The sequence below is a fragment of the Stenella coeruleoalba genome (genome assembly GCF_951394435.1).
Source record: "Stenella coeruleoalba genome assembly, chromosome: 17".
NCBI classification, from domain to species: Eukaryota; Metazoa; Chordata; class Mammalia; order Artiodactyla; family Delphinidae; genus Stenella; species Stenella coeruleoalba.
In genome coordinates, this window is record NC_137163.1 from 46,297,392 (window position 1) to 46,317,067 (window position 19,676).

The following is a 19,676-nucleotide window of genomic DNA, read 5'->3' on the forward strand; positions in this document are numbered from 1 at the left end:
TGGCACAAAAACAGAAAGATAGATGAATGGAACAGGATAGAAAGCCCAGAGATAAACCCACGCACATATGGTCACCTTATCTTTGATAAAGGAGGCAGGAATGTACAGTGGAGAAAGGACAGCCTCTTCAGTAAGTGGTGCTGGGAAAACTGGACAGGTACATGTAAAAGTATGAGATTAGATCACTCCCTAACACCATATACAAAAATAAGCTCAAAATGGATTAAAGACCTACGTGTAAGCCCAGAAACTATGAAACTCAGAGAGGAAAACATAGGCAGAACACTCTATGACATAAATCACAGCAAGATCCTTTTTGACCCACCTCCTAGAGAAATGGAAATAAAAACAAAAATAAACAAATGGGACCTAATGAAACTTCAAAGCTTTTGCACAGCAAAGGAAACCATAAACAAGACCAAAAGACAACCCTCAGAATGGGAGAAAATACTTGCAAATGAAGCAACTGACAAAGGATTAATATCCAAAATTTACAAGCAGCTCATGCAGCTCAATAACGAAAAAAGAAAACAAGCCAATCCAAAAATGGGCAGAAGACCTAAATAGACATTTCTCCAAAGAAAATATACAGACTGCCAACAAACACATGAAAGAATGCTCAACATCATTAATCATTAGAGAAATGCAAATCAAAACTACAATGAGATATCATCTCACACCAGTCAGAATGGCCATCATCAAAAAATCTAGAAACAATAAATGCTGGAGAGGGTGTGGAGAAAACGGAACACTCTTGCACTGCTGGTGGGAGTGTGAATTGGTTCAGCCACTATGGAGAACAGTATGGAGGTTCCTTAAAAAACTACAAATAGAACTAGCATATGACACAGCAATCCCACTACTGGGCATATACCCTGAGAAAACCAAAATTCAAAAAGAGTCATGTACCAAAATGTTCATTGCAGCTCTATTTACAATAGCCCGGAGATGGAAACAACCTAAGTGCCCATCATCCAGATGAATGGATAAAGAAGATGTGGCACATATATACAATGGAATATTACTCAGCCATAAAAAGAAACGAAATTGAGCTATTTGTAATGAGGTGGATAGACCTAGAGTCTGTCATACAGAGTGAAGTAAGTCAGAAAGAAAAAGACAAATACCGTATGCTAACACATATATATGGAATTTAAGAAAAAAAAATGTCATGAAGAACCTAGGGGTAAAGCAGGAATAAAGACGCAGACCTCCTAGAGAACGGACTTGAGGTTATGGGGAGGGGGAAGGGTGAGCTGTGACAGGGCGAGAGAGAGTCATGGGCATATACACACTAACAAACGTAGTAAGGTAGATAGCTAGTGGGAAGCAGCCGCATGGCACAGGGATATTGGCTCGGTGCTTTGTGACAGCCTGGAGGGGTGGGATAGGGAGGGTGGGAGGGAGGGAGATGCAACAGGGAAGACATATGGGAACATATGTTTATGTATGACTGATTCACTTTGTTATAAAGCAGAAACTAACACACCATTGTAAAGCAATTATACCCCAATAAAGATGTTAAAAAAAATAAAATAAATGCTGGAGAGGGTGTGGAGAAAAGGGAACACTCTTGCACTGCTGGTGGGAATGTGAATTGGTTCAGGCACTATGGAGAGCAGTATGGAGGTTCCTTAAAAAACTACAAATAGAACTACCATATGACCCAGCAATCCCACTACTGGGCATATACCCTGAGAAAACCAAAATTCAAAAAGAATCATGTACCAAAATGTTCATTGCAGCTCTATTTACAATAGCCCGGAGATGGAAACAACCTAAGTGCCCATTATCCGGATGAATGGATAAAGAAGATGTGGCACATATATACAATGGAATATTACTCAGCCATAAAAAGAAACGAAATTGAGCTATTTGTAATGAGGTGGATAGACCTAGAGTCTGTCATACAGAGTGAAGTAAGTCAGAAAGAAAAAGACAAATACCGTATGCTAACACATATATATGGAATTTAAGGAAAAAAATGTCATGAAGAACTTAGGGGTAAAGCAGGAATAAAGACGCAGACCTCCTAGAGAACGGACTTGAGGTTATGGGGAGGGGCAAGGGTGATTTGTGGCAAAGCGGGAGAGAGGCATAGACATATATACACTAACAAACGTAAGGTAGATAGCTAGTGGGAAGCAGCCGCATAGCACAGGGATATCAGCTCGGTGCTTTGTGACCGCCTGGAGGGGTGGGATAGGGAGGGTGGGAGGGAGGGAGACGCAAGCGGGAAGAGATATGGGAACATATGTATGTGTGTAACTGATTCACTTTGTTATAAAGCGGAAACTAACACACCTTTGTAAAGCAATTATACCCCAATAAAGATGTTACAAAAAAAAAAAACAAGAAAATATATAGGTGAAGTGTAAAAGGGTTGGAATAGATATACCATAACAGTAAAAACAAAATAACAACAACAAAACTGGAGTGGCTAAGAAAATATCAGAAAAAAATTACATTTTAAGACGAAAATTTTTACTAGCGACAAAGACATTTTAAAATGATTATTCCATCTAGAATGCATAATAATTATAAACTTATATGCACCTAACAACAGGACTTCAAAATACAATGAAGGAAAATCGGCACAACAGAAAAGAGAAACAGACAGTTCTACAATAATAGTTGGATACTTTAATACCCTTCTTTCAGTAGCAGAACAACAGAAAATCAACAAGAAAATAAAAACCTTGAACAGCATTATCAATCAAGTAGACGTAACAGCCATCTATAAAACATTCCACCCAACAGCATCAGAATATACATTCTTTTCAAATGCACATGGATATACTATATGCTAGGCCATAAAACAAATTTCAGTACATTTTAAAGGACATAAACAATACAGAAAGTGCTCTCAGATGACAACAGAATGCAATAAGAAATCGTTAACAGAAAGAAATTTGTTGAAAATCACAAATGGAAATTAAAGAATATATTCCTAAATAATTCATGGGTCAAGTAAGAACTCTTAAGGGGAATTAGAAATAATTTGAGATGAATTAAAATGAAAGTATAACATATGAATACTTGATTGGTCCCACATACTCTTCTGAAAAGCAGAGGGGTTAGACAAAGAGATCTAAATTAATTAAAAAATCATTTATTATTCTGGGAATAAAAAGAACTGGGCTTAGTCTCAGTTTTGCCTTTATCTTTGTGTCTGTTGATTATCTTGGAATAGTCATTACATAGTCAAAATACAGTTGCCAGCTCAGGAATCAAATACTGTCATCTCTAGGGCTACCATAACAAGATACCACAAACTTGTTAGCTTAAAAGAACAGAAATTTATTTTATCACAGCTCTAGAGGCCAGAAGTTCAAACTCAAAGTGTTGAGAGGGCCATGTTCTTTCTGACGCCTCAAGGGGAGGATCCTTCTTTGTCTTAACCAGATTCTGGTGGTGGCCATCAATCACTGGTGTTGGCAGTTGTTTGATTTGCAGCTGCATCACTCTGGTCTCTTTCACTGTTGTCACATGGAATTGTCTCTGTGTGTTTCTGTCTCTGGAAACAATTTGAATAGAAATTTCTATTTTTAAAAAACAAACTGTTGATTATTATGCTCTATTTAGATGCTTCCTATAACCCACACCCACCTCCATTTCCCCATATGTATTTGAGAAGGAAAGAGGAACTCCTCTGAGCTATCATATTGGAAAGAATCAATAATACAATGTTTTACTAGAGATGCCTCTTATCTAAAATATTTGAATTAAATATAAAATCTGGGGAAATTATCGCCCAGTTTCCCTCCTCTAGAGGCATGTTCTAAATGATAGGCAGCAGAATATTTTATACCCATGAGGTTTGCTGACATTATTGATTTGGTCCAGGATCTGTATTTTCTCTCTAAAGAAAACAGTATTCTCTCTTTACTTTCTTTAATATATAATGTTGGTGTCTTAAGTTTATTGTCAGAGAGGATGCTTATATTTCAAATGGTTTGGTTGTATTTCACCAGTATTATTACAAGATAGTCAAACAATGGCTGGGCTCCAGGATAGACCTCGGTCCCATTGTTCCACTGGGATACTGATCTGAAAGCCACTGTTTTCTTATATTCCAAAGACCAAATAAATAAAACAAATAAATAGACAAACAAAAAACAAGTCAATGAAACTATTTTAAAACCAACTCTCTTTTCTTCCTCATCCATGTTAATTCTCTTCTACCTAAAATTGCTTCCTGGAAGTGATTTTTATGTTTCTTAGAGCTTCTTTATGTACATATCCACACTAATGCATATAAAACTGTGCCTTGTAGATCTTATACTTTTTCCATTTGAATAACTATTTTCTCATGTCAAATAGAGTTTATCCATTGTCCTAGATATGCATTTTTCCTGTGTATTTGAGCATCATAGGAAGATAAATTCTACTCTTGAAAATGTTAACTGGTCACTGAGACACAGAAAGCTATTATTCTTACCAGTTTTCAATAGTGAGTAGATTTTGTAGGGGTGGAATTTTAAGATGTAAGTATACTGTTTTTCTACACTCAAATTCCGTTCCCCTTATCATAGAAATTGACCAGTGAAGTGTGCTGCTGACTTTTCAGAATCCGTGTACATATAATCCATTAGGTTATTAGATATAACATTGGTCAGAAAAGCATACTGTGAAATGTTGCTTTTATTTAAACTCCCACTATTTTCACTACATGGTTTCAAGATTTTACTTCATTATTGTCCTCTGGTGGTGGGCTCTGTGAACTGCATATTTACGGGTCTGGAGCACATATCTTCCTGGAGGTATACAACTCCTCAGGTACCAGCTAAAGAGTAGATGATAAGAAGCATTCAGATTTATTAAAACTCATTAAGAATATCAGTAGCCTGACTGTTGTTTCTAAAAATATAAAATATTTATCCTTCTGTTGTCAAACAACCGTATTTCATGAAAAGAAGTGTAACTCCTTTTTTGCTTGCAATAGAAGAACTATAATTGAAGATATTCTTCATTTGGACCAAATACCTTCTCTGAAAATATAAGTTAAAATAGGAGTTGAAATTTCCAAAATATTCTTTAGGAAATAAAACTCCACATATAATTTCAAATTATAATTTAATTTTACCTTAAATTTAAATATCTATATTGAATTTAATTTAAGGAAGGAAGAAAGAAAGAAAAACAGAAGGAAAGAAAGAAAGAAAGAATGGAGGGAGGGAGGGACGGTGGGAGGAAGGAAGGAAGGAAGAAAGGGAGGAGGGAAGTAAGGAAAAAGGAAAGAAAGAAAGAAGATAAAGTAAAATAAAGTTATTAAATTAAAAAATACTTATTAAGAAAAAAAATTAAGAAAAAAAACTAACGGATAGAACCTTTGGATAAATGGTGGAAGCAAAGCTATACAGACAAAATCTCATACAGAAGCATACACTTACAAACTCACAAAAAGAGGAAGAGGGGGAAAAATCATAAATCTTGCTCTCAAAGTCCACCTCCTCAATTTGGGATGATTCTTTGTCTAAATGAGGGAAGGAAAGAAGGAAGGAAGGAAGGAAAGAAAGAAAGAAAGAAAGAAAGAAAGAAAGAAAGAAAGAAAGAAGATAAAGTAATATAAAATAAAGTTATTAAAATAAAAATAATTATTAAGAAAAAATTTTTTTAAAAAAACAGACGGATAGAACCCTAGGACATATGGTGGAAGCAAAGTTATACAGGCAAAATCTCACAGAGAAGCATATAGATACACGCTCAGAAAAAGAGGTAAAGGGGAAAAAATGATAAATCTTGCTCTCAAAGTCCACCTCCTCAATTTGGGATGATTCGTTGTCTATTCATGTATTCCACAGATGCAGAGTACATCAAGTTGATTGTGGAGCTTTAATATGCTGCTTCTGAGGCTGCTGGGCGAGATTTCCCTTTCTCTTCTTTGTTTTCACAGCTCCCAGGGGCTCAGGTTTGGATTTGGCCCCGCCTCTGCGTGTAGGTCGCTGGAGGGCGTCTGTTTTTCACTCAGACAAGATGGGGTTAAAGAAGCCGCTGATTCGGGGGCTCTGGTTCACTCAGGCCGGGGGGGAGGGAGGGGCACGGAGTGCGGGGCGAGCCTGCGCCGCCAGAGGCCAGCGTGACTTTGCACCAGCCTGAGGCTCACCATGCGTTCTCCCGGGGAAGTTGTTCCTGGATCCTGGGAACCTGGCTGTGGCGGGCTGCACAGGCTCCCCGTAGGCGGGGTGTGGATAGTGACCTGTGCTCGCACACAGGCTTCTTGGTGGCGGCAGCAGCAGCCTTAGCGTCTCATGCCCGTCTCTGGGGTCCGCGCTTTTAGCCACGACTCGCGCCCGTCTCTGGAGCTCCTTTAAGCAGCGCTCTTAATCCCCTCTCCTCGCGCAGCAGGAAACAAAGAGGGAAGTAAAAGTCTCTTGCCTCTTCGGGAGCTCCAGATCTTTTCCTGGACTCCCACTCCCCCCCCCCCAGCCGTGGTGCACTAACCCCTTCAGGCTATGTTCACGCCACCAACCCTAGTCCTCTCCCTGCGCTCCGACTAAAGCCCGATCCTCAGCTTGCAGCCCCGCCCGCCCCCGCGGCTGAGCAGACAAACCTCTCGGGCTGGTGAGTGCCAGTTGGAACCTATCCTCACGGGCTTAGTTGCTCCATGGCATGTGGGATCTTCCCACCAGGGCTCGAACCTGTGTTCCCTGCACTGGCAGGAAGATTCTTAACCACTGCACCACCAGGGAAGTCCCTAAAGCAATTATTTTTTTAACTCTATGGCTTTAAATAATCCTTGGCTCTGAAATTCCCTGTACCCCTCAGCTACGTAACCACAGGCCCCTCTGCACTAAATCCTTTTCTTACACTTTGTAGCTTTTTAAGCAACGCCCCTCTTTAGGAAGACATAATCCCTTCTCTGTAGAAAACATGAAAGACCTGAACAAATCAAGATTTCTCCATGGAGAATTCAGCTAGTCCTGTGCTTAGCTCCGAACAAGGAAATCCATGTCTACACCAAGCAGCCATTACCCGGACTAATGCCTGACTTGAATAACAAGCAAATTGTTGTGCTTTTAATTGTACCCTGCTGGGTCACAAAGCACGTGTGAGAGAGGAATGTGCCCAGCTTCTCCAGGAGAAACAGGTCAGGCCTCTAATCCTCCTTTTCTGTCACCTTCCCCTCCCCCTTTCCAATCCTTTCTCTTCTCAGCAGAGCAGAGGGAAAAGAAAGAGACAGCTAAATTATGTTTAAAATGGAAGAGTCTAAAAGAAGAAAAACGGCGGTCAGTACTGACTTGGGAGAGGATGCATTATCTATCCACAGCCTCTGCAGTGTGGCCCATTTGAGGACAATCAGTGTTCCAACCGGCTTGCTGGAGGGCGATATCTGCGAGCCTAAACCAGGCTTTCTCAGCCTCAGCACGACTGCTGGGTGGGGTTGGATGCTTCTTTGCTGTGGGCCTGTCCTGTGATGGAAGGACTTTTAGCCTCGCGTAAGCTGTGACCATCCAAAGTGTCCCAAGACACTTTCAAATGTCTCCTGGGTGCAAAATTGCCCCTGGTTGAGAACCACGGCCCCAAGCCCTTCCATATTGGGATGTACTTGCTCTCTCTCCCATTCTCTCCCCCCCCCATACACAAAACCCAAGAAAATCATGGTTCCTGTGTTAAAACTGGGGAGATCAACGTGCTCTTCATGTAGGTAGAATGAGTGGAAAGGAAAAAGACACTGACTTGTGTGTAGTCAGGGGACAGAGTGGGAACCCCCTCAACGCCAAGACTGAAAAGAGTCTTAGGATGTGGGTGTGTTTCTGGCTCCCTCTGGGAAGTAGCAATGCCCCTGGTTGAACAAGCTAACTTTCGAACGCCTCTACCCTGTGCACTTTGGAATAGGGCTTGCTGTGGGCAAGATGAGGCGTGATGGCGAGGCTGCAGAGATGAAGGCGTCTGTGAAGGTGCTGACTGTCTCCTCCCACACTACTTGGGACAGGGGAGAACTATCCAGTTTCACAGAGATACCCATTGCTCAGACAATGACGATCCTGTCTTGGACCTAAACATCGGGATGAAAGAGGGCTACTGACAAGACAGACGTTGTGCAAGCATGGGGTTGCACTTTCATTACAGACATTGAGGCAAACATTTCACTCCTGGTGATATAAGACCTCCCCTATTTTTAGGAACTTACAAGAAGCAGTATTGCTTGTTCTTACCGGCCAGAAGGAAAGGCGGGAGAACGAGCACACTGCAGTGAGCCCCCATGTCCACTAGATGGCGGTGTACATCTTCCTCAGAAGCCAGGCGGGCAGCGCTCTGGGCAGCTCGTTGGCCTAAGCAAGACAAGGGCCACTTTTCTTTCCGGAGACAGGCGTCTCTTCTCATTGTGGGCACAAACAGCCCCAAACAATTGCACTGACCACACAGCTCTAAGCCACGTTCCAGGGCACTGCCGTCTGTTCAGGAGTGAATGCTGGGAAAATGAACCACGCTGCTAATTTGCTTGATTGGGGGGAAAATAAGATCTCAAGTGACAGTGGGTGTAATTTATTTTTCCAACAAGAATAGGGGTAAAGCCATTTCATCCACCACCACCCCCCCACACAACTGCTACCATAAATGAAAGCAATCACCTAATTAGTCCTGAATTACTAACTGGCAGGGTAAAGATCTGCTGGAAGTCAAGCTGAAATGGGGAGTCTGGAGAAAGGGATGTGATTTCTGCAGGGGAAGAGGGGAGGGGTAGGGCGGGGTGGGAGGGGCGGGAGGGGAGGGGAAGGCCTGAAGCCCATTGTGAGGTCCTGCGCCCCTGTGGTCTGGGGGCCGTGCTGGCCCTGACCCTGGGAGAAAAAGAGGCTCAGTGATGTCTTCAGGCCGTTCATTTTGTGCAGGAGAATGACTTTATAAAGTGAAGGAAAAAGAACCTGTTGGAGAAAACCTATCCGAGAGTTTCTCTGAAAATGCTACAGATGGAGATGAACTGGCTTGGGAAGGAGAGCACAGCCCTGTGGCGCCTGGCAACCCCGCTGCTGGTGCCCCCCCCCCCCCCCCCCAGGAAGGTTCTGTCACGGAAACGACAGGCAGATCTGAAACCAAGTTGGGCTTTACGTCATTAAGAAATCCCCCAAAGGAATGGAATAAAGGCCTCCTTTCACACTTTGGGTTTTGCATGTGTCCTGAGCAAGCGCCTCTTCCCCAGCTGAGACAGCGCGCTGTCCCCGCGACCCAGTGAGCGGCCCTCGTCCTGCGGGGAAAGCAAAACAGCAGCGGGGTGGGTGCGCGCCCAGAGCTGCCCCTCTCGCAATTGATTTGTTCAGGGATGACTTCTTGCGTTCTAGTTAGATGTGACTTTAATCGAAGTGCTTTCCTAAGGCGATTTATCACAACTGTGAACAGTCAGTCTGCACAGCTGCTGCTCTTTTAGGGAAACGCACAGGCTCGGGAGGCGGAGGGGCCGGCGCGGGCTCCCCTCTTTCCCACGGACCGGCCGGCGTGCCCCTCGCCCACCAGAAATATGTGCGCCGCGTCCTCAGAGGCCGTCGGTTCTGTGCTCTGGCTCCTCTGCTGTTTCTGGCTGCTGAACAGCCATCTCCTCTCTCCTGGGAGGGGCAGCTGGTTTCCTTTTGGGGCGCTCCCCTTCTCCCCGTCTCAGCTCCTGGAGCGGAGACGAGGCTGCCCCTCTCTCCCTGCACGCTGTGGGCTGGGTGTGCAACCCGGCTCGGGCCACAGTCCCCCACCGTCCCCGCCGACCCAGCGCGGCGCCCACCACAGCCGGCAAAGCCCACACGGGGCGCCCAGTTAAAGCTGAACCGCAGATGAAAACCACGACTTTTTAGGGTGTCTTCAACATTGCATGCAACATACTTCTACTAAAAAAATTACTGTTTATCTGAAGTTCAGCTTTAACGAGGCGGGCATCCTGTATTTTGTCTGGCAGCCTTCTTGGTTGTAAAGAAAATGTTTGTCCAGAGCAGGTCAAATTGGAATCAGCCTAGGACTTTTAACTGGAGCTTTGGGGAAAAATACTTAAAAGGTATCTTTTGGGACTGCTAGGCTTGTAGGATTCATGCTTGCAACCGCTGGGAGCCAGCTTTGCTATCATGTGGGGAGAGCTGCTTGAACTAGAAGCCAACACCACAGAGAGCAGACCTGTTTCATTTGAACAGGTGGATCCAGCTGTTCTTGAAGCTGGCCAGGTGGGTGGTAGAGGTCAGGGTGCCGATGGCCAGGAGGGATAATAATTTCCTACCCCTCAAATCTGGGAAGTGAAAACAGCAGGGCTGAATGTGCCCACGGGGCATGGCTTCTGTTCAACTGGAAGAGTGGTGAATGGCTATTGGGTGACCAAAACAGTCGGTCTACTATATTCTTACTTTGTTTGCTAATTGTTTTGCTGCATGTAAACTCTTTGCTGCATTAGCTCTTGTTCATGACATCATGTCTGGAGACAGGGTCTGATAGACTTACATGTGGAATTGGAGACTTCAATTTCAAATCTGCCTCTGCCTGGTTGAGTGGCTTTAGGGTTCTTGTAACCTCTACAAAGTTGAGTTTCTGGGTCTGAAACCTAAGGACAGAGGTGATCGTAATCCATTTGGGCTGCTAGAACAAAATACCAGAGGCTGGGTAGCTTATGAACAACAGAAATTTATTTCTCATAGTTCTGGAGGTTGGAAGTCTAAGATCAGGGTGCGAGCAGATTCACAGTCCGGTGAGTATCCTCTTCCTGGGTCACAGTTGGCGTGTTTTCTCTGTAACCTCCCATGGCAGAAAGGTCGAGGGACCTTTGCGGGGTCTCTTTTATTAGGGCACTAATTTTGTTCATGAGGGCTCTACCCTCATGACCTTATCACCTCCCAAATGCCACACCTCCTGATACCATCACTTTGGGGGTTAGGATTTCAACATATGAATTTTGGGGGAGGCAAATGTTAAATCTATAGCAGAGGCACTTTCCCCATAGGACGGGGGAGAGGGAAAGTATGTAAGCACCTGTCATAGGGCCTGGTGTGGAGCAGGTGCCCCATACAGATGTTATTACAAAATATTGAGTATAGTTCCCTGTGCCATAGAGGAGATCCTTCTATCTATTCTATGCCTTCTTTGAATGACCGTAGCACTTGTTGTCTGTATCATTTTTATGTCTGTTGTTGCTTTGTGACTGAAAATGAAAAATTTCTATTTGTCCATGTCCTGGCCCTTACATAAAAATGTGTTCATTTATCTATTTCATATTTATTGACTACATCTTAGACACCGTGTTAACTGCTGGTTCTAGATGTTAGTAAAATATAGACCTTCCTGCTCAAAGGGTCACAGTATTTGTGGGAAAGCAAAAAATGAACAACCTATGTCTCTAAGAGCTTTGTACTTCCCAAAGAGAACACACCTCGTAGGTACAATAAATCCATGTATCATACGTAAATGTATAAATAGTTAATGGGATTATACACCTGAGATAACTGCTTTTCGATTCTGAGGAAATGATCATTATATTTCACCAGGAGCTCAATACCACTCTGAGAATGAGGGCTTAACCCCCGAGTTGACTCACTGCCTCGCTTTCCTATATAAAAATACACAAGTCTGTACATACACTCTAGAAAAAGGCTTATCTGGCATGAATTTCAGATAGCAAGAAGAAAACTTCAAGAGGTTCAGAGAAGCATCCAGAAGCTCAGATGATTGTCTGGCACTAATACAACGTGCCTGACAGGAAAATAGAACTGTAAATCTCACAAAATTAGATGATCTTTTAAGAATTTCAATACCTCCTGCTAGTAATTGGAAATCCTAGAAGAATAGCTTCTTTTAAAATGTACTGATAATATGCTTTACAGCTTAATATTCAGAAGCCTATGTTTTGGCTAAGTGAGCTTCAGGAAGGAAGGAAATTTGCAGTTTACCTCCACTTACTTTGGAACCGCTGGTTCCAAACATCTACTTCTATGCACAGTCACCTTATCATCTGTAAAATGGAGGCAACTCTAAGACAACAGAGTTACAGAGATGTTGCACAGCTCCATGTGTCATTGTCTTCATTTGTTTCAGAATACGAATAACATCTAAGCGACTACTGAAAGAGTGCTATATTATTTGGGGTCATCTAGTGCAGCTCTGTCAAAGTAAAGAAAAGGGACCTAGAATGACTATAATTTTCCCAAGAGGACACAATTATTTTATGGTAAATCTGGGAGAAGAACCCTGATCTCTTGGATCCCATTCCATTGTTCTTTCATTGGGTTCTGAACAACCCAGAGAAATAAAGAGAAATAAAACTCCTGTGTGCTGTGTCACTGGTACAGGACACGGCAAGATTGGAATTGGAGCACTACATATTAAGAGGTATCTGAGAAATTCTTCAAACTAATTGAGATATATACCAGGTACATAGAAAACAGTATGTTTTATGAAGATGATTCTGTGCAATGAACAGAACTGGTAACACACACTGGAAGGTGAATTCTCATTTTCTGGCACCTTGAAAACGCCACCTCAACATACACGTGAAAATAAACATTTGAACTGGGTCATATTTAATTCTGCATGCTCTTGTAAGTCAGCAAAATATTCCATATATCATTTAAGTTGTCACTCACTTTTAAACTTGACTTTCAATTTCTAAAAGTCTTTCCAAACATAAAACAGAGGTGGGAAAATGGTATATGGGAAGCTGCAGAGATGAAATAAGCTTATTTCATTAGGCATAAGGATGAATATCCAAACAACTTCTTCATGGCTGAAAGTGTCCAAATCTACTGTCTTCATTTTGTAGTCAAGGCTTCCGGAAAAATATGCTAATGGATTCCTTATTACCCAAATGCCCCATATCAGTTTCAGTAGGTATCATTATATCTTATGGAAATTTTTCTCAGTGACAGTGAAAGATATCCTGGCTGAACATCCCCCTGCCCATGACACAGAGATGATGGTCTCAAGCTATCTTGAAGGCATTGGAGCCCACACTATCTGTTACTAATATTAATGGTGGATAAAACTTCATATTCTGTTTGCTCTATATTTGTTAAATCATTTCTTCCCTTCATTAAACTGGATGGCCCATAACTGAGTCTGTAGTGTGTCTATCATTGGAAACTGAACAAAGTTTTGTTGGTTTTATTAATGTCATACGTTTCTAGGGAGGGTCTATTCAATAACTAAGTCTAGTTTCACAGTTACAAATAAATTATGATGTAACTTTGAATAAATTAAGCTCATCATAAAGGAAGGATACTGAGAGTTGCTACTACCCCTTCCTTGAGGGGCTCTCGTAAAGCGCTGAGTAAAGTAACAGAGGTGTATTTGTATGCATATATTTTCAATGATATTTGTACAGACTTAAAAAGAACTCTACAGAATGCATTACAAAAACCTTAATGCTGTGTGTCCCTAGTTCCCAGCTCTCTCATTAGAACTACTTAAATGAACACAATCTTATCTGTTAGGATAGCTATCAGAGTACTCCAAATACTACTTCTTGCAGTACCCTGTCCCAACCATTTGCCATCCTCTTCCCCTTAGTCCTCAAGTCAGAAGCCCCGAAGATCTGTTCATTAATTTATGAACACATTTCACATCCAGCCAAGAAAATTGATTGATCTCTTACCAAATTTCAGGCACCATTCTTCAGTATGATTTAGAGGCATGTTCAGGAAACACAGCAGTGATTAACACAGATGAATATAGTCTCTCTTGAGCTGAGGGGGGAGACAAATGTAAATAAGCAAATATAAAATCGTAAGTATAGGGCTCCCCTGGTGGCGCAGTGGTTGAAAGTGCCCCTGCCGATGCAGGGGACACGGGTTCGTGCCCCAGTCCGGGAAGATGCCACATGCCGCGGAGCGGCTGGGCCCGTGAGCCATGGCCGCTGAGCCTGCGCATAAGGAGCCTGTGCTCCGCATTGGGCGAGGCCACAACAGTGAGAGGCCCGCGTACCGCCAAAACAAAAAAAGCTATGAAAACAAAACCTATGGATGGAGACCTCCATGAAAGATAGAAGAGTATAATAATGGCCAGAGTACATTACTGTGGCAGAAGCAGCAGCCCTTAAGGAGGACAATTTTATAAATTACAAATTGGATTTAAATAGACAGGGAATTGAAAGTGGAGACATTTTCTGCAGAAGATGATGGACAGGGGAGAACAAAGAAAAGAAAACTGACATTGTTAGCAAAATACAATGCTAAACATATAAGATAGGACTGAGTCCTTAACTTTCATTTTTATTAATGAGTGGGTGAGTATAGATTACTGACTACACAGAACCAAGCCTGGAAACACATTTTATATTTATGATCTTTGTGCCTAAAACTAGATTCTCCTGCAATTTAATATGACACTAGGACAATGACTGGCCAAGTTTTAGATTAATCACTCTTACACAAAGATTTTTCATTCATATAATCTCAAACAAATACTGCGTCACCAATTAAGTTCCAGATCCTATGCACTCTGGCTGAAGATATAAATATCTTGCAAGCCCAGCGTCACTTTCCTCTTTCTCTGGTAACAAATCACACTTTCTATTATGACAATGGCCCCAGTTATCGGCCCAGGAATAAACACTTGACTCAGGAAGAGCCAATTAAAGCCTTCCTTTAGAGTTGATCGAGAGCTTTAAGGTTAGAGTATTTCAATCTTATGAAATTTTTGTAAAACAAAATTATTTCAAAATCGACTAATTATTCTTTAAGTTCTAGAAACTGCATTCTGCGACTAAGAGGACAATTTATTTGCCGTCGTTTCTGCTCTGCCCACTTTATGTTTCTGTTATTGTGAGATAAAGGTAGTGGGGAATGGCAAACCAATTCTGATTCATTCAACACATGAGTGCTTCTTAGGTACAAAACACCATTCTGAACATTGTCCGAGGTAAAAAGATAAATAATACCTAGCCCCTTATAATACCTAGCCCCTTACCCTCAAGGATCTTCCAGCTTAGCAAGGGAAATAAAACATGCACACAGATGACTGCAACAAAAATAAGATAATGATTGCTGCCAGATGTTTGGGGAGAATGAGGAGAGCAAAGAGAGAACACAGAATAAGGCAACATTCAACAGTCAGCCAAGAACTATTTGTTGAGCAATTGCAAGCTGTGACCTGGAAATGGAAGAGGAGAACATAGATCTTCACATGGGCAGGTGAAAAATCAAGTGTTATTACTTGTAACACAGCTCTTCAAATATATTTTTTGGCACCAAATGCCTACTAAATAGCCTTAAATTAAAAACTAAATAAGGATACAGTCTCTATCAAATATAGCCTCAGGTACTGATGCCTAAATACTAGGATCACAGTATTTGTGTTCCCAAGGATGCCTTTCTATTGCTTTGCTTCTTTCCCCCTTTCCAAACTAGCTAATGCTGCCTTACCAGGATATCTATTTCACTTGTTCCAGCCTTTTTGATCCAATGTATTGAATAGCAGAATAGGTGAGTTACAAGAGGATATTTTGACTTCAAACAACAGAAATAAAATACTATATAATTGAAAAAAAAGAGGCAATCTTTCAGGCACATGTGGATCCAGGAGTTCACATGTTCTAACCAGGTCCCTTTCTCTCTTCCCCACCCCTTCTTCTCTCTGCCTTTTCTCCTCTCTGGTATTTCTCATTATGGGATCCAAATATTTCCCTGTTTATGTGGGAGCTTCTGGCACAGCTGCGGGCTTATACGCTCGCAGCTCCAGGGCTGGCTGGAAGGGGCGGGCGCATCACAGCATAAGGTTGCACAAGGTGTGCACTTATATAGCAGGGCATCACATTTATGAGTGACGGATGATCACATTGTATACAGGGGTAGCTTCGCATAGTTTTTACATCACTTTTCTTGAAGATGGCAGTAAAATGGTATGTTTTTACAAAATCAAATAGTGTAACATTGTCCAAAAGATATACATAAAGCATTTAGAGGAAGGAGGCTCCTTTTTCTTTTAACTCCGGCACGGATTGTCTATTGGACAGTGGTAACCCTATGTCATCAACCTCGTTACTCCAGCAGAAGTCCAGGGATTAGCCCTGCATAACTCTTGTTAGCCTCTATTCCCTTCCTTGAACACTGTAGCCAGAAGGTTTTTTTCCTCCTCAAACCTTAAGTATTGAAACCTGGAGGAGGGGCATGTCTGAAAAGAAAATGATGGACTGGACTCTCCCTAGAAGGAAGATAAATGGGTGGTCAACAAGAAAAATAATAAAATCCTCTGTACCAGGAAATGTTTGAAGTGTTGTTTGGGTATCAAAAAACGGGTGCCCTACACATAAAGCAACAGAGGATATTGGTCTAAAAAGAACACCATGGCCAAAGGTGCATGACCTATTTCAACAGAGGATTTGAAAGCTAAAAGTTAACGTGTAAAATATTCAGTTCAATGTCATCATTTTACAGATGGGCAAAGTAAAACTCAGACACAGGAACAGAAGTGCCAAGGTCAGACAGGTGGTTGGTGGAAGAGACAACCAACTTCCCAACTTCTGACTTTTTAGGGGGGTGTGTGTGTGTTGTTTTGTTTGTGTGCAAGGACATTTTTCTTTAGTACACTAACATTACAACAGAAAGTATAGTCTTGTCTTGGTTTTCTCTGCGCCCTCAATTCTGTATAAGAGAGTTTCGCTGCACTCCAACAGAAAGGCTCAGCAAGAGTAGAGACCACCATAAGCAGTACACGTGGGCACCAAGGGCAGATACATTGCCCTTCCTTGTGTAGGAACTAGGGCCACTTGTTGCTTTAATGGGCCAAGTTTGGGCTGGACCTGCAGGAGGGGACACCTTTGAAAAACAGCTTCCTAACTGCACTACAACCTGCTCTGGCATCCTGATTCCACTCCCCAAACCCCCCAAATCTTCAGCCAGAAAAAAAAAAAAAAGAAGAATGGATCACTGGATCACTGGATTGATGGGGAGATTTCTGTCTGCTCCTCCTACTGCCACCTCTTTCTTGCTATTTCCTGCCCGAGGAAACCTGACATCAGCCCAAAAGCATCTCTGGAAATGGGCAGGAGGGAGCCTTACACCTGTCAGCGCCAGAGAAGAAAGTGCGCTCTGCAGAGTTCTCAGTTGTTCCATCTCTTGCGATGAAAGGAAGAAAAGGAGCGAATCCGCCACAGATTTACTGGAGACCAGGGTTACTTCATCCGGCTCCGGCCACAGTAACCCCTGAAGACCAAAGATGCATTTCCATTCCCAGCATTTCTTGTTGGCGTCTTTCCCTACAGGCTAGCCCAGTGCCTGGCCCCGGAGAAGTCTCTGCGTAAAGGTTCTTTAGGTCATCAATCAGCCTCCTGTGTGTATGTGTGTTTTTCTTAGGAAAAACTGGCACAGACGAATTAGCAGTACAGACTGGGGTCTCCCTACTACCCTTCATGCTTGGCGGCATCACCTTCGACTACCTCGCATTCTCCCGGCGCTGACAGTCCCGGCTCCGGACCTCAGGGTTGGAATCAGTCAGCCCCAACTAGAACCGCCCTGTCCGGGGCTGATGCCACCCTGTGTCTAGAATGTGCGTGTGGGTGCAGGCGGGCGAGCGAGCGGCTTCTATAGTGAGACCGAAGCAGGAGCTCAGCCTTCGCCTGCGACCTGCAATCCCCAGATTCCCTGGCGACCTCGAAACTCCGAATCGGAGGTACTCCCCCCCCCACAGCCGCCCACCCATTCCCTCCCCCCTTACCTCAGCACGCAGCCCCTCCCTGCGTGATGATGCAAAACCGTGGGGAGGGTGGGCGCTGGGAAGGGTGGGGAGAGCCTGAGAGCGAGCGAGGGTGGGAGGGAGTGGGCGGAGGAGGAGAGGGAGCCGAAGGCGCATTTAAAGCGATAGCCATCCTCGCTCTCTCCCCAGTGCTGGGCTGTTGAAGAGCTCGAGCTGCAAGCCACCGAGCGCGAGCTCGAGCGCGGCGCGCTGGCCGGGGAACCCAAGAGCGCACGGTGCCCCAAGCTGGCAGGCGCCGCGGGACCCCCCACCCTCGCCGACTGCCCTTCCCCGGGCGCCCCTACCCTCCTCGCCCGCAGGAGACCCTGGGCTTCCCCGGAGGAGCTCACCCCAAGGGGCCAGGACTCCGGCGAGCCCGCCACCGTCCCCTCGAGTGCCGCCGCCACCACCGCAGCCGCGGGAGCAGTATGGTCCACCTGGGGAAGCTGCTCCGCGCCCTGACTTTGATGAAGTTTCCCTGCTGCGTGCTGGAGGTGCTTCTGTGCGCGCTGGCGGCGGCGGCGCGCGGCCAGGAGATGTACGCCCCGCACTCCATTCGGATCGAGGGGGGCGTCACCCTCGGGGGGCTGTTCCCGGTGCACGCGAAGGGTCCCAGCGGAGTGCCCTGCGGCGACATCAAGAGGGAGAACGGGATCCACAGGCTGGAAGCGATGCTCTACGCCCTGGACCAGATCAACAGCGATCCCAACCTGCTGCCCAACGTGACGCTGGGAGCGCGGATCCTGGACACTTGTTCCAGGGACACTTATGCGCTCGAACAGTCGCTCACTTTCGTCCAGGCGCTCATCCAGAAGGACACCTCCGAAGTGCGCTGCACCAACGGCGAGCCTCCGGTTTTCGTCAAGCCCGAGAAAGTAGTTGGAGTGATTGGGGCTTCGGGGAGTTCGGTCTCCATCATGGTAGCCAACATCCTGAGGCTTTTCCAGGTAGGGGGGCGCTCCCTCCGGGGCAGAGCGCGCCGTAGCTCCCCGCGCTCTTTATCCTGAAGGCTGGCTTGGACTCCAGGGGTGCGGGGTCTGGTCAGCCTTCGCTCATTTCCACCCTGGAGATCCTGCCGAATCCCTCCCACCTCACCCGAGGAGGTACTTGCCCTGCTTGATTCCTTTCCCTTCCATCTCTCCCCTGTCCGCGCTCCACTCCATCCGGCTTGACATTCTGGATTTATGGCCCCATTGACAAGAAACAGTCTCCGAAAAACAAGGCGATGATTTAAATGGGTTTGCATTCGAGTGAAATATGGTTCCAAACCAGGCTTGTAAAAGTGCCGGGCTCCTGTGAGAGCCACTTAGGCGCAAGGAATATGAAAGATGAGAAGACGCCTAGAAACTAGGCATTTCTCAACTCCCCAGCTTCCCTGCCCCAAGCCGCCCGACAAGCTGCAGCTGCCTTGGAAAATTTCGAGAAGAGCTTAGGGAGGCAGTTCTTAAACCGAAGGCTAAGTCTTCACCTACATTTGGACGTGAATTGCCCATTTCGCTCGGGTTGGATTTCCCGACCTGTCACCTATCTCTGCGAGGGCATGGGGCGGAAGGCGTGGGGACTGTCCTCAAGCGGGGAGAAGCCACCCGCAGACATGCCCCCAGGTGATTTGCTCTGGGCAGTTGTTTGCACCGTCTAAACTGCCTTTGCGATCCGGCCACTGGCAGGAGCCGGGCGATCAGCTTTCTACTCCTGCCAGCTCAGAGCCCGGAGGTGAGCTCATGCTAACTGCGAAACACAGTCGCTTTTTCTGCACCCACCCTGTGCCCATCCTTTCCCACGACCTCTCTAACGCAGCCCCCAACCCCAATTCTGGGTTTTGAGGACGATTCTCAGAGCCAGACAAGAAGGCGCCTGGAGGGAGGCAGTAGGGTGCGCTGAGCAAGGCTGGGCGGTCCTCTAGCTCCGGGTGCAGGCGGGCAACGGCGGAAGATGCGAGGACGGCGGATCGGGCCCGCTGAGCGGTGGGCGGTGCTGCAGTGCTCTCTCACCGCCTGCTCCCGCAGCCTCGGCCCCACGGCTCCTGTGCCGCCCTGGGTATAGATGGATGG

The 19,676-nt window shown here is 44.9% G+C and overlaps 1 protein-coding gene and 1 long non-coding RNA gene across 9 annotated transcripts in view; one reads left to right on the top strand and one right to left on the bottom strand.

The window, feature by feature from the left end:
- Positions 1-1,973: 1,973 nt before the first annotated feature.
- LOC307176014 lies at positions 1,974-5,470 on the bottom strand. The gene is made up of 3 exons (XR_013824591.1): positions 5,451-5,470; positions 4,691-4,786; positions 1,974-3,517 (listed from the first exon to the last, which is right to left on the bottom strand). It is a non-coding gene; the product is annotated as an uncharacterized lncRNA (long non-coding RNA).
- A 12,522-nt stretch (positions 5,471-17,992) lies between these two features.
- Positions 17,993-19,676, top strand: part of LOC307175752 (metabotropic glutamate receptor 7-like) — a 111,112-nt gene continuing 109,428 nt past the window's right edge. For all 8 annotated transcript variants that reach the window (XM_079901209.1, XM_079901207.1, XM_079901208.1 and 5 more), the window contains exon 1: positions 17,993-18,572. In XM_079901209.1, the coding sequence (XP_079757335.1) occupies positions 18,054-18,572 (519 nt within the window). In that variant the 5' untranslated portion in view covers positions 17,993-18,053. The remainder of the gene's footprint in view (positions 18,573-19,676) is intronic.